The sequence below is a fragment of the Oxyura jamaicensis genome, chromosome 21 (assembly GCF_011077185.1).
Source record: "Oxyura jamaicensis isolate SHBP4307 breed ruddy duck chromosome 21, BPBGC_Ojam_1.0, whole genome shotgun sequence".
In the NCBI taxonomy this organism is placed as follows: domain Eukaryota; kingdom Metazoa; phylum Chordata; class Aves; order Anseriformes; family Anatidae; genus Oxyura; species Oxyura jamaicensis.
This window is the reverse complement of record NC_048913.1, coordinates 4114055-4129062: the sequence shown is the minus strand read 5'-3', so window position 1 is coordinate 4129062 and position 15008 is coordinate 4114055. Positions and strand designations below refer to the sequence as shown.

General features: G+C 47.0%; 1 protein-coding gene across 6 annotated transcripts in view; it reads left to right on the top strand.

Annotated features, from left to right (window-relative positions):
- The window catches only part of RERE (arginine-glutamic acid dipeptide repeats), a 228678-nt gene that overhangs the window by 70579 nt on the left and 143091 nt on the right, over positions 1-15008 (top strand). For all 6 annotated transcript variants that reach the window (XM_035344932.1, XM_035344929.1, XM_035344927.1 and 3 more), the window contains exon 2: positions 1669-2139. In XM_035344932.1, the coding sequence (XP_035200823.1) occupies positions 1815-2139 (325 nt within the window). In that variant the 5' untranslated portion in view covers positions 1669-1814. The remainder of the gene's footprint in view (positions 1-1668; positions 2140-15008) is intronic.

The window sequence follows — 15008 nt, the reverse complement described above, 5'->3', positions numbered from 1 at the left end:
TTTCACATACACAGGTTCACCGACTTCTCGGCTGACTTATTAAAAATCAAAGTAGTCTTTTTCTTCTGGAATGTGGTTTCAAATACTTAATGGATGAACATTCAACTCCGTCGGTCCCTGACTTCTGCGCTGGGAAGTGCTCTAGTGCTCTGCCCAGTGGAATAATTTCCAGTTGCAAGAGCTCGTTCGGGTTCCTTCAGCGTTGCACATTGGCAGTGAAATGGGGTTTGTACTTCTGTACATGAATTCAGGGGCCTCCTATATAGCGGCTGTGTTTTTACCAATGGTGCAGAATCCGTGGGGTAAGATGGGGCTCAATTGTCCTAATGATCCTGGCCTGTACTCCTTCGAGGATCTCATCAGTAAATAGTAATGGGGACTGCTGGAAAAGAAAATACAGCTACAAGATAGAGCTTTGGTTTGGTGTTCTGGTGTTCTGTTCTAGAATACTGGGATATCCAACGTCTCTTCTGAACGGGTGTGTGACCGGCTTCCTGCAAGCTCTGCCAGGGCTTTAGGATTTAAAAAAAGGGAGGGGGTGGAAGTGAGGGGGAAGAAGTATTTATAGAGTGCTTCTCTCTTTGGTCATACTTAATTTATTTCTTCTCCTGCTGAAAGCAGAGCGATGGGTTGCCCAGTTCTTACCCTGAATCAATTTAGGCCAAATCGATATCCTACCTGTTAGAGACCTTGCTGGAAAAAGGTTCCCAAAATGTTAGTGCTGTTGGCTGGCGCGCAAAGATGCAGCATGCAGCCTGCCAGTCCAGATCAGCTTGATCTGAGCACCAGAAGGACATTTTAAGGAAAATCCCTTTTGAACCAAAAGAAGAATGGGGCTGGTACTTCTGAACCTTTTAGTTTGATCTCAACAGGGGTCTCCTGGGGGCTTGGTCCAGGGTGCTGGGGCAGGGAGATGGGCAAGTAGCTGTTGTGGGCACTGGGCTGTGGTTCAGGGATGCTGGCCCACGCATCTGGGCTTGCAAATGCTCTTGTAGCAGCAAGTCCAATTTTTTAAAACTTGCATCGAAGGCAAAAATAATGCAGCCGACGTTACGAGTATTGATTAAATGATCAAGGAGGTAAAAGCACAGGATTATCTCTTCCCATTCTGTTCCCCAGCAGGAAACCGAATGTGCGAAGTTGATGGGTTATAAAATCCACCTCTGTGTGCTCTGTCATTGGTAAAGCAAGCATGAAAGTTGTCTTTGATACGCAGAAAAGCAAATTTTGTGAGTGCATTTGTAACTGCTGGGTGATTTATTTCCATTTCATTCATTGCTGTAATCTCCAGATTACAGGTTAGTGCTGTTTTTGGAAAAGCATCTGGGGTTGAGGGAGGACTTCTAGCAGCTTGTGCCGGCTCTGTAGGAAACAATGGTCTTACTGGAGGGAACAAAAGAATGTGTAAATTTCTAAGAAGCCATGAGATCTTTTTGAGGATGGAAATAACTTGTGAAGTATCTGTAAATTATGTGGAGCTATTGAGCTATCATTTCTGCATATGCTTCAGAAGGGCTATCTTGTATTTTGCAGTCTGGTGTTTTCCCTACTAAGTTGCCCTAGGATGTGGGGTTTTCTGTGTTTTAATTTTTATTTTCAGAAATTACAAGTATGTTGAGTATTAACATGAACTTTTTTCCCCTCTTTCCTCCCCCTTCCTCCTTCAAGAACCTTTTTAAAACGCTGGGGTTGTTGGAGTGGTTGAATTTTTCCTGGATTTGAGTGAGAAATTCAGAAGACTGAAGCCCAGGCTCACTGTCTACCTTTCACGGAGGCCCAGCCGTGAGAGGACAGAAGAAGGCACGTGGCGAATCATGACAGCGGACAAAGAGAAAGACAAAGACAAAGAGAAGGACAGGGATAGAGACCGGGACAAGGAGCGAGACAAGAGAGACAAGGCGAGGGAGAGTGAGAACTCGCGTCCTCGGCGGAGCTGTACGTTGGAAGGAGGTGCCAAGAATTATGCAGAGAGCGACCACAGCGAAGATGAGGACAACGACAACAACAGCGCCACCACGGAGGAGTCCACGAAGAAAAGCAAGAAGAAACCACCCAAGAAGAAGTCCCGATACGAGAGAACCGACAACGGTGAAATAACGTCTTTCATCACCGAGGATGATGTTGTATACAGGCCTGGAGGTAAGAAAATCTTACATTACATTTCCTTTTGCAAGTAATTGTGCACCTGAGCTACCAGTTAGCTGGCCGCAGCAAACAGCATGATGTGCTAGCTGGTAGTCTAAATTGGGATTGTTCTGGGGGCAGGCTGCCCCATTTCTGTTGGAGACACGTGCAAATATACATGCAAAATCTTTTGTCCATGTGTAAAATCCAGTCTTTCAAAATGAGCTGCCCTTTTTTCTTTCTACTCTGTCTGTGTGTTGTATGGGATCTGTGTCCAAGAATTAATTCCAAAATGAAGCTGGACAAAGCTCTGAGCACCTTGGTCAGAATTTGAAGCTAGACCTGATCTGTGCTAGAGATTGGGTTCGGTGGCATATAGATTTATCTTCCCACCTTTCTGATCAGTTGTTCCCTAAATCTGATTAATTTGCAGAGCTCCTCTCCTGTCTTCTCTTTGTGCAGTGTAAATCAGGTGACTTAAGATACCTGGTATCTGGTTAATCCCCCCTGACCCCCAGCAGCCAGCGAACACCTGTGCCCAGCAGCTTATGTGTTGGTCAGAACCAGCAGTGTCAGTGTCAGCAAGTATCTGGGGCTTTTGAGGACAGAAGCAGAAGCTTGCGGTGTCCTCTGGGCGTCTCGGACGTGCCACTTAATTACTGCAGAGTTCACGTAAGGTTTTTAGTCTTGTGTAAGGTTTCAAGGTCTGACCTGCAGCTGCTGCCAGCTAACTCCTTCCTCAAAATGAAGTTGTACTTGAAAATTGCAGAGATTATTCAGCTGGCTGTGTTCTTTATCTTTGCGAAGAAATTTCTAGGTTCGTTTATGCTGTATTTTAGAAGAGTTAATTGCAGTTGTTTGTTCCACCACAAGGAATAGTTTTCTTTGCCTTCACTGTTCAAAGCACTGGCTTAGGGACTCCGCTAGTTCTGTATTACTTTGTTGTAAATGATCACTGTGGTATAGTAACGTTGCTGAAGCGAAACAGAGATGAATTCCAAATAAAAACCATGGAAACTGAAGAGGTAAAATCTTGTCTGATTTTCTATGAGGTGCTGCATATCTCAAGTACTAAAATTTCATTGTGTGGGTACAGATGTAAACATTTAAATGCTCTCTCCAGGTGTAGTTTTTTTTTTTTAAAAAAAGCTACTTGTACATGGGGACAGCTGCAGCTGGGTGGTGCGTATCCAGGCTGGGCTGAAATGATGCTGCTCCATCCTTGTGCTCCTGGGCAGAAGGCGTAGTCTGCTTTCACACAGAAGGACCGGTGTTTGTCAGAACAGCTCACCTACTGAAATACTTCGTGTGGATATTTTGAACGGTTTGAAGTGGTATTTTCCTCGTGTTCAGGACTTGTAGCTAAGTAATACCAGTTGCTTGAGCAGCAGCGATGGGGAGCCTGCCTAAGGATCAGATTTGGAGCAATCTTCCTGCCAGTGTCAGGAGATGAAAAATAGGAATGTGTTAGGAGCAGCTGTTGTGTGGGCCCAGCAGTACAATGCGATACGCTGGCTTCCACTGCAGAAAGGCTTGGCTGAAAATTAAGATGGAAAATCACTGTGGTCTCAAGTTCCTTCTGGAGCTGAATGGGCAGGAATTAGCTTTTTTCTACCGTAGCTGCAGTGCTTGGAGTAGCGGTGATGTGGCGGCACCTGGGCAGAGGTAGGTTTGCAGAGCAGCAGGAGTCACTCCTGCGGCTTTTTCCAGAACCTTCACCTTTGCCAGCGAGTTGACAAAGAAGTTGATAAATGCTGCTAGCATGGGGAGAGCTTCAGCAACTGTGATTTATCTCCCCATGAGAGATTGCATTCAGGAGAGAAGGCTTTGTGCACAGACGGTGGTGGCAGGAGCTCCAGCAGCAGCTCGCACCTTCTGCTCACCGGTGATCCTGCTCCAGGGGGCTCCATTTAAGCACTGCAGAGCAAGGTGAGGCTTCACATCCTGCTGCAGCAGGAGCTGCTGAGCACTGGCCCAGCATCTCAGGCCTCCTTCAGCTGCGAGGAACACGTGTGGGTGATGCTGAGGGAGAGCAGCCTCCTCTCAAAGCTTTGTCGTGGCTGTGGCAGACCCAAAGCTGAGGGAGCTGTGGGGTCTGCGAATGGGTCTGGGAGCTGGGCTGCTCCGTCTCGACTGAGGATAGTGCTGGCCACAGGCAGCTGCTGCTTCCTTGCCCATCTTCAGCTCTGGTTTTCAAGCAAAACAAACGTGGTTGTATTTATGTCTGTGCATATCTAGTGAAGGGCGAGGAAAGCCACAGAAGCACTAATTGGAGAGGTTTTATACCTTTCTGTCACTTAAAAATCTGCTTACTGAATTTTATGGGTTTTGGTAGGAACTAGCATGAGATGTACTGTACCATTAAAACTTCAGTTCTGCCCGCTTGTTGTGCTTTTAAAAGAATCCTTGCACCTGTCTCTTCTCTTAATCTTCTCTTAAACTGCAGAGAGCAGTGAGGACGAGTATTCTTGGTTAGCTAATTGTTGGAGGGATGGGAGCCTAGATGGGAACTTAATTGACTGGCTTGATTTTTTTTTTTAGTACTTTGTTTTTAATTGAGAACATTATTTCTGAACAGGAGTGAGCTCTCGAATTCACGCTCCAGTGCATAATGTGCTCTAAAGGAGTTACAGGACGTACCGCAGAAGAAAACGTTAACTTCTGTCTTTTGGCTAGGTTAGATAGAGGGAGATGTATTTGTAGCTAAGGGTATAAATTACAGAAATTTTAAGAGGGATTAAGAGTTTAAATTAATGGGACTCGCCCAGCAAGGATTAGAAAGATGAAAGTTAAAGGTGTGTGCAGAATGGAAGGCTGTCTTCAGCCCGCATCTCGTAGGCCTTAAGGAAAGGAAATCTTTTCCATTTGTCTGATCCTGTCTGTTAGGTACTTCTGTCTGATATGGATGGATGTTAAAGGTCTGCGTTTCCTTTCTGTGAAGTTCTTGGTTAACATCTTCCTCTCTGTCCCATGGCTGTGCAGCACTTCATCCAAGCCTGGATTTTCTTTGTGCTACGCTCAGCACTTATTTGAGTAACAGTAACTGTAAATAAATAGATAAGTGATATCCTTGGATTTCTTTCACATGAAAGGTTATGTTATATTGTTCCTGTATAAATACAGTTCCTATTAGTTTACATGGATATAATGAATGTACGCGGAGCTTTAAACCATGCATTTAATTTAAATTTGAGTAGAGCTCTGACACAACGCTCTGCAATTAATCTTCTCGACTGCGTTGGAAAGCGCACAGACCTAAAACCTCTTGGCCCACTTCCCCATCTGTCCTCTCCATTTTGACAGCCTCCCCTCCAGTTGCTTTCATGTCCATTCTGTTTTCAATTTTGTCTCACAGTTCTTATCAAAATGGTTATGATAAATGGTTTTTTTGCACAGTGTGTGTTCACATTTGCTTAAAGGTTTCTTTAGCAAGAGGTCACGGTCGTATAGGATCGTTGCATCAAGGCAGATTATTTTTTCCTCCTTTGAGATTACCTAATGCTGAAATTCCTTCTATTTCTGGTGCAGATTGACTCCCCCTGGTGCTCCCAGCTTTGGCCAGACTATGGCGTGGTTCAAAAGGCTTGCTTTCCCATGCAGCTCGTATCGGCGCGCCGCGTGGGGAACGCATGGCTGTGGGCTGTGTGGGTGTGCTCCAGGGCCGTGTGGTTTTGTTGTGTAGGGTTTTTTTTTTGCAGTTCCCCTTACGTGATTGGCAGCCTGTAAGCAAATTTGAATACTTTGCTACTCTGCTGTGCAAATCAGACCTTATAACTGCATCTGTTGTTTGGGTTAGGCAGTTGGTCTCTGTAGGATTTGCTGTATAGAAGAACATATTGAAGTGCCTCTAACGGCTGTCAACCTAGCGCACTGGACTTCAGCGGCGGAGGAGCTCATACAACAACTGTCCAGGCTTTTGCCAGGAGCCCTGCTGCTCCAAACACAGCTGAGAGTGGATTTCCTGGAGACCCTGCGTTTGCTAGCTGGTCGAGGGACTGACTTGGCTGGCTGGAAGAGGGAGCTGTGTGCTGGAAAACAAATAGCAGGGTCAGTAACTTCTGTGATGCTGTCCAGAAATGGAAAGACAAAAGCACGGAGATGCTGCTGTTCTTGGGAACCTTTTTTCCTCCCTGTTCTGCAAGGCAACAGCATGCTTAGAAGGACCCCGGTGCACAGAGGTGTTTTTTTATCATTTATCTTCAGCTTGTTTTTAAACATAGGCATTTGCTTTTCAATTTCCAATAAATTGCCCTTGTGAAGTAAATGGGTTAACATTTCAGAAAACAGACATAGCGAGAAAATCCGCATCAAAAGACCAGCTGGTTCTGTGGTTGCTTTCATTGCTCCTTTCCTTTTTGTTCTCCCATCTCTTGGGTGCCTTTCTGGGGGGAGGAAGCCATGTGGTCCCTGTCCCTTTTCAGTTAGGAAGGGGCCTGGCTGTGTCAGAGCCATGGCAGATCCCCAGAGCTCAGTTCTGGGGTTGTGGTGCTGCTGAGCACGCTGCTGTGATGGCCCTGTGAATGCTGGACTGGAAAACTCAGCTGGATGGAAGTCGAAGTTGATTTGGGAGAAAGCTGACTTGCTCTGTCACCGGGGGATGAGGACAGCGCTGTTTGCTCTGCCTACGTAGAAACATTTAAAAGGATCTGCAGGGATTAAAAAGGATTTATGCGGCTCTGCTTCCACGATGACATCAGTAGCTGTATAAACAGCACATCATCAAGAAGAGTCAACGCCAGGCGAGGAGAGGCAAAATGCCTCTGCTGGGAGAGTGCACAACAGGATTTGTATCATTTTCTAGCCCTCTAGCAAAGGGCTTTGCAAGGAGTTAGGAGAGAGCCTCTGCCCTAGGTGGTGAGAGGTGGACACAAAGCTGGGCTGGAGGCGCTAGGAGTGGGACAGGCAGCGATGCTGTGCGGGGACAGGCACACCAGCCACACCTCGCTGTCTTCATTAGCTTCCAAGAAGGACGAGAGACTTCTGTCACAGGATATTATGCCCTCATATCATCCGTCTGGGGTTTGGCCATATGCTTCTCCACATGGGCTGGCTGTAGTCAGGCATCTGCTCCTAGGTCCAGTTGGAATATGCAGCTCGGCGTAGCCAGAACGCAGTTATCACGGGTTTCAGCATCCATTTAGTCTTTGAAATGGCTTCAGTAGTCAGGAGGTTTTTGATTTCCATAAATGACGAAGGACAGCAGTATGCTGGCCTCTGTTAATGAGCAGAAAGTGTCTGAAAGTGTCTTAAAAACCTGCGAGTGTTGCTGTTGTGACAGCGCCTGGGTTCTGTGCTTTGGTTGTGGGCGGTGCCTGTCTGAACACCGAGCACTTCCTATCTTTGATGTGTAAAAATGAATTGAAGCAAAGGACCCTGAAGTGCTTCCTTCTGCCTGCCGGGGATGGTAGTTAGTTATCATATCCTTCTCAAATATCCATTTGTATTTGGAAGGGTGAAGTGGAAGCAGGCTAGATATTCTCCTTTTGTCGGGGTAGCTTTCCTAAGCTGCTCTAAGGAGATCCCTGGATGTTTCTAGGTGGGTGCAGTCTAACGCCTGGGAAACGTCCCAGGACTGTTAGCAGTGATAACAGTTGTGCCATCTTTCTGCTCCTTACCTGGCTTGCCTTGTGCCCTGGTAGTGCAGCTGCTGCCAGAGGGAAGCCACAGGAGAGCAGGAAGACTGATTTAGGTCCCTATTTCTTCTGATAATGGTACCGAGATCTTCATCTTATGGCAAGAAAACCGTGAGCTGTCTTTGAGATGGAAAAACCAGTTAATGCTGCTGCTCTGGGTGGTGTGCGGTGCAATGGCAGTGCAGCTCCTCTCCCCTAGAGTAGTGTTAAATGGATCCTGGCATGCCCTGGCCCAGCACACACACAAAGGGAATGTGTCTTGGAGATGGTGCAGACAATCCCTGGGAAAGCTACTGGACTCTTTCTGTTTTTATTAAGGTGTGCAAAATCACTGTTACTGGGCTGAAAATCACATATTGCTACCAGAAAATACAACTCGAGTACCGGCTGATCTGGAGGTGTAGCTTGATGTCACCAGTTCTGCCGGATTTCTGTCCCCAGAGCTGTTCAGGAGGCACAACTGCAACCGAGCAAACTGCTGACACAGCTGTTGTCATCTGGAAACCCCCAGCAGCTTTATAGAAACAAAAAACCCCAACCAAGTAAACAGAGGGAGGAAGCACTTTTGTTTTAAGTGGTACGTTGGTATTTGGGTTGGAGAACATCAGTGGAATTGCAGTGCAGGCATTTGGCTCGCTCCCTGACAGCGATTGGCTTCTATTTGACATTGACTCATGTGTTTGTCAGCCTTCCAGATGCTGCCTTCTATTTATTCTGACAGCTTCACCAGCTGAGAGAGGTGGGCACGCCAGAATTCAAATACACAAATACGTGTATGAATTATGTATTTGCTATCAACCTTGAAGTTCTGGCGAGTTTTTTTAGATCTGCTAAAATGTTGGAAAAACAAAGTAATTCTGGGAAATTTTTAAAATCTGAGCTTTGCACTTGGACAGAAGGAAGAAATCGAATGGAAGTACGTGGTTCAGCTGTGCGTTTTGGTTTGGGGAGGTCTGTGAGCAGCCTGCTTTCCTGTCTGTTGCGTGGATCGGCCTGGTTTGCATGGAGGTGCGCTGCTGAACGCGTGCGTGCTCAGCGCCTTTGCCACCATCTGCTTGCCTCAGAAGCTTTGGAGCTAAAGTGAGTGCATTTTCTGGCACGGTGCACGACGTATTTCCCTCTTCATTTGCAAATCTGTTACTGTGATGAAGCTAGAGCACTGAGATATCCAGGTAGTCGGTGACAGACTTTGAGCTGCTGGGATAGGAATAACCTGAAGAGCCCCGCTGCTTAACGTGCTCAGAAGAGTCCCCTTGTTGTGCACACTGGTGCCACTGTGTTTGCAACCTCGCTGCATATGGGAACGGCGATGAAGAAAGCTCCTCACAACCTGCTGGAAGAAGAGATGGGCTTTGACTGCTGTTTTAGTGGAGACAAATGCAGCAGTAATTAAACGACAGAAAAACTGGAGCAAAGACCTGGAGTAGTAGTTGGTCAGACATAAAACATCAGGAAGGTTAACAAAGTGTGTAAAAGCACTTAAAAAGCATAAAAGCATCACCGAAACACTGAAGTTGAAATCCATAGGGAATAGCTTCCACGTGCAGCTGAAACTTGTGCTACTCTTGTTCTTCCCTGTTGGATTCTTCTTATGTATAACAGCTGCTGTAATTTGTTTTTATTCTCAAACTTTGAGATTTTATTTTCCAAAAAGAAGTTATTTAAAGACAGAGTAGGTGAGTAATAACATTCCTAGAAAACAATTAGGCCTGCGTGGCAAAATGTTTGCTGCTTAATTGCTATTACCTAATTCTTTTGTATACAGGCTGTTAGCAGAAAACAAGCCGGACTGAGTAGTGAGACACTGTTATTGTTCACATCCACTCCGGTATCACCAGTGACTCCTCGAACAAAATATTATTCAAGGTAACGCGTGAGCTCACTGCAACGTGCGCTGTGTGCAGCAAGCTCCACCATGTGCTCCCTGGGAGCTTGTAATGGAAACTGAACCCGTTTGGTAAGGCAGGGGTGCCGCGGAGCTGTAGCGGAGTGGAGGAGGAACTTTCCCTGACGGCCTTGCTGGTAAGGTGGTTATTTGTGTCTGCCACTGCCGCTCTAATGAAAGCTTGTGCTCTAATTACCGTAGGTAATTGTAGGACGCGGATCCGAGGAGTTCTGCAGCCTGGCTTAGGGAATTATTTTTGCAGAGGGGGAATGTGGGAGGGTGGTGACTGACCGTAGAGCAACGCTTTAGGTTAAGGCCACGCGCCGTTACGAAGTTAGGCAAATGGCAATCTGGAAATAACACGGGGTGTGGGGAGCAGCTGGGGGAAGCTGGGCTGAGGGAAGGGATTCCTTGAGTTTGTGGTTTTCAAGGAGGGAAAGTGAGTCTGTGGCTGCAGTAATTGCTCATGGCCTCTCCCCAGTTTATTGCACTCAAAATAGTTTGAACTTCTCCCGTATTAATTTACCAGCTGCATTTCCTACTTTTGCCTGGTGGAAGCTGCCGCATGTGCTGTTGACCACGGGATAAATGAGAGCGTGGCCAGTTCTGGTGGCAATGTCTGTGCCAGGTGTGCTCCCAACGCTCCTCTTAACGTCTGTGCTGGGAGCGATGCAGCTCGCTTCGTGCTCCAAGCAGAAGGTTGCTTAGACATTTTATATGCATTGTTTGCTTAGGAAAGGAATACACCTAAATGTAGACATGATTTTATTTTTCTTCGGTTTAAAATGAAGTTATGCTCATGTCTTTACTGTGGTAATTGTATTTCTCTTTCCTTAATAGCAAGGAAAGCATGTTTTTTCTCCCTGAAGTGGGCATTTCTTGTTGAAGCAGCTGTCTAGCATACTAGCTTAATTATTTTGCTTTAAAATGAAGGAAAAAAAATGTAACATCGCCACGTCGAAGCAACGTGAATACACTTGTGCTGTAGGATCAGCCTTGCAGCTGCTGCACTAATTTGTGCTGTTAAAGGCATCTCAGAGTGGTTCACAAACTTAAACAATAGGAGAATAATTTCAGAAAACGTGTTATTTGATTGTTTTTTAAATACAGATGTTTCTTTCAGTGCTGCCAGTCTTGATTTAAAAAACCAAACAGGTAGCTGAGCATCAGGTTAGCAGCCAATGGGGAGCACATCACCGAAGCTTCCTCGCCTGGCTGGAGGTTTTTGTGCCCATCCGGCAGTTGCGTGCTGAGCCCTGGGATGCTGCAGACATTGGTCAGATCGTTTGGGGAGACCTTGACGCCTGTGGTGGTTTTGTGTTACTCAGTGCTTGCATCTCAGGTCTTGGAGAGATCCTCCACGGTGATCATTCCGCCTTGTGTGTGTGGTGTATGTTGCACACTGAGTTTTTAATTGGAAAAAATTGAGGTTATCTTAAAAAAAATAGAAATAAAAACTGGAGTCACGTAGCCGTGTGGTACCTTTGTGGTGCTGCTCGTGTTTTGTCTTGCACAGTGCTTTATAAATAGGTGGCCGTGAGGAGCTGTTGACGTGCATCCAGTCGGGGCTGGGAGACAGGTGGCCAGGTAGGCATTTGGAAGACTGCAGCGAGGAGTGTTAAGAGCAAATGTTGTGTCGTTATCAGAAGTGCTCAGAGCAGAAGAGACTGCTTTAAATGGGATGTGAGCAGTAAACCTTATCTGCTGCTAAAGAAGGAGCTCTAAGGCTGAATGGCTGTCTGGGAAATGACTTTTTTTTTAGTGGCCTGCGCTATTAATGCCCCCATTCTTTCCTTTCCACGTATTTAATTGAAAATGAAACCCTATTCTAAGACAGGAGGATCTCCTGCAATGAATTAGTGGCTGAGCCCCTCCAACGAAGGGCCGAGCCCTTCTGTTGTGGCGTGTTCTGGTAGCAGCAGCACGCATCTTGCAGGAGGAGCCGTGCACGGTGTCGTGGGCGTGCGTGGAAAGTGTGGAAAAATAATTGGTGTGGGAAATGCTGGAGTGTGGTGCCTGAGCTGCAGAACAGTTGCTTTTATAAAATCGGGAGCTGCAGACTACAATTAACTGTCATTAATTTTGTTGAATAGAAATATGTTCCATTTATTGTACAATCAGGAGCTAGGCTTGAATGAGTTTAAATAGATGAAATCTAAATTATACTGACAGTCCATTAAACAGCAGCAGAAACCCTTTAAAGAAAATGGATTCGCTATGATACCAGTTTATAATAAAATCATTTGCCAAATAAGAACTACAGTCCAGGCATCGGGAATACTCCTGTGAGTTTCAAATGAACACAGTAAATTGCTTGAACCATTTATTGCAGAACAGGGCTCGAGCACAATGTTTCCTGACAAGGAGCCAGCAGCGTTGCTTGAAATCTGCTCAGCAGGCAGTGACACCGAGAGATCAGCCCCACAATTTGTTGTCAGCCGTGGAGGGGGAAGAGGTAACGGCACAGCTCCCTGCCTGCCAGCAGGAATATTTTGCTAGGTAAAACCACGCATCGAGGGGTCCCGATGCGCTCCTTGTGTTTAAGCCCGGTATTAAAGCACCGTGCCGGACGTGTTGCTGGGGTTAGAGGTCTGCTTTCAGCCCTCACCTTCCTTTGCGAGGGTTTGGGGTTTGGTTTCTGGAACACCGGCAAATTCAGATCTCAGCGCTTAGAGCTCACTAAACGTTGAGAATTGTTATTCTGAGCCCGTCCAAGGTAGCACTTGGCTGTTAATGACCTGTGTCTGCTGATGTCCTTCTCTTAATTGCATTTATTTAACTTTCTGGGTGGCGGTGAAGGGTTGGGGCTGGTAAGTACTGTGACACTGGGTCTGGCTGCAGCAGAGAACTCGGGGGAGCTATTGGGGTGGAACCACTCACCACGGGGGGTGAGGGCAGCTGAGCTCTTTGTTTTAGGCACCTTTATTATGGGATGTGTAAATACCCTTTAGCTATTTGCCTCCCAAAGGGCTGGGGTCCATCTCGATGAACAGTTGGATTTGTCTTTTTCTATTTTTTTAACCCAGGGTGGTAGTGGGGGGCAGACCTGCTTCACAGGGCTTGCCTGGACTCTTGCCTTTAGCTTCTCAGATGCATCACAGGGATTTCTGCTGCGTGCACCTGAATCTGTAGATTTAGAGGAAGTGGGATAAGTGCTTGTTTAAAAAAAGGAAAAAAGGCTGTCCTGCCTATCTCTACATTAAGGTAAAAGCACCAGATGCGGAACAGGCAGGCAGGGTAAGCATTCACAGAGCATGGTTTTAGCACACCGGCCGAATAGGAGCCGGCAATACTACCAGCTACATGAGCCTGGTTGGCTGCGACAGTGCAAGAACTGTGCGTGAGCTGCTTGAACTCGGTGTCTGCTGAGCCCTGTCCTCATTTCACCACTGCACCTGGCTCACTCAGAAGCGACCATTTGCACGTCCGGCATCCCGTTTGTCAGAACATCTAACTGATGGAGGATGTCTGAAGAAAAGGAAAACAAGGGAGAGTAAGGTACTGGGATGTCAAAACTGGGGAATGTGCTGAACCTCTGGTTGCTTGCAGCTGGGCCCTGAGGTCTGGCAGGGGTCAGGCAGCTCCTTGTCAGTGGCTTTCAAGGAACATCTTGGAAGTGAGTGCTGTGCAGAGCGCCTGAGGCTTTATTGCTTGGGTGATGCAAGTGTTGACTCGTTAGCTAAAACCCCAAAGGATTAATGGGGAAGATGGTTACCAAATAAACTGCTTTCTTTAAGCTGATGAAGGTTTGTGTACTTGGTGAGGTCGTGGCTTGTGTTACCAAAGATTTTTAAGCCCGTGTGTGTGAGCTCTTATTTTAAAAGCAGCTCTCCGTGGGGGCACAGTGATGTAACCCTTCAAACCAGGGCACTTGTGGTGAGCATCAGAGCCCGAAGGAGCCGTGGCTCCGTGCCATGTGGCCTAGAAATACTTGGACTCCAGGGGAACGTTTTACATGGAATAGGAAAGAAAGCAAATGCGCTTGGGGTGGAGAGTGCAGTGAGTCTGTGTGGGGAACGTAGATTTTTTTTTTTTTAATATTGCCATTAGAGTGGTGAAGGTTATGGAAAGCTGGGTTTTTGGTTGTTTTTTTTCCACATTGGAGAGGTTGGGTTATCAGCAAGCTCTGTGGTGGCAGTGGGTCAGGGCTGAGGAGGCTTTGGAAGCTGTTACCTTGCTGTGGAGGAAGGCAGTGTGTGGGTTGGTAGCACAGCCCCTAACCTGGCTGCCTGCTGGCCTCACGCTTCCCCTATTTACTCGTTGACGCAGGATGCTGACGGTCCTTCAGCACAAGCAGGTAACCTGTCCTGCACCTGCTCTGGTGATGTTCAGAGCATCGTTTTTTGCTTTCTGTAGCTGATGGTGTAGCTTACCTTGCAGCAATTCCCTTGTCGCGCTGCGGTGCTGATACAGGGTACGTAGGATCAGTGCCCCAGAGGGGACGCCGTCCCCAGTCCTGCTGAGTGGCTGTGGGTGCTCTTCACTTGTGCTAGTGGTGTGAGTGCCTTGCTGGAGGGTCCTGAGCCGTGCCCAGGAAGCCACATCCCCGTGTTCACTGCTGAAGGAGTCCTCGCAGATGCGGAGCAGCCAGCACAGGCGGTGACAGCGGTTGATGGAGCTGTAACAGGGGCTAGGAAAGAGCAAATGACCGGGTGACACCGAACTGTGATTAAGAAACTTACAGAAAAGAATTTCTAGTTAGTCTGGCTTTTGTTGGGCTTTTTGAGGTGGAAAGGATTGACTGGCAGTGGAAGTGGATATTAATATTGTAGGAGCAAGTAGATGGCCGAAATGCACCTGTGCTGTGGATTCCTTTCGCGAATAATAGGTGTTGAAACAACTGCCCAGAATTTCTCTGAGCTGTCTGAAGGGAGAGTGCATTTGGGTCCATCAGGTTTTAGGCTGACAAACAGCCTCGGGCTTCAGCCTTGCATTTAGCACACGGAGTATGTGCCGCTCAAGCTGCGTAAAACTGCTGAGCAGTAAAAACTCAGAAGCAAGTAAACTCCTCTGTGTGAGGAGCATCTTTATTTTGTGGTGTTATTTTTGTAGGCTGCTTCTTCTTGAGAGATGGGGCATCTTCTGCGGTCAGCACGCAGTGGCGGTAGATGCTCAGAGACAAAGCAGCCTGCACAACAGCGCTGAGAATCGGCTGAAGTTGTCAGAGTCCATGCAAAAGCTCTCTGCAGCCACATACAACTGAAATGTTGCACAAATCTGTGATCAGGGGGAAAAAGGGGGTGCGACAGCACATTCCAGAACAGTTGCCACTCCTGTAGCCTCACCTTCCTTTTTTCTCATGGCGTAAGCCCTGTCTGCGCAGGTTTGCATTTGGAGAACAATGCACACTTGTGTTTTGTCACCTG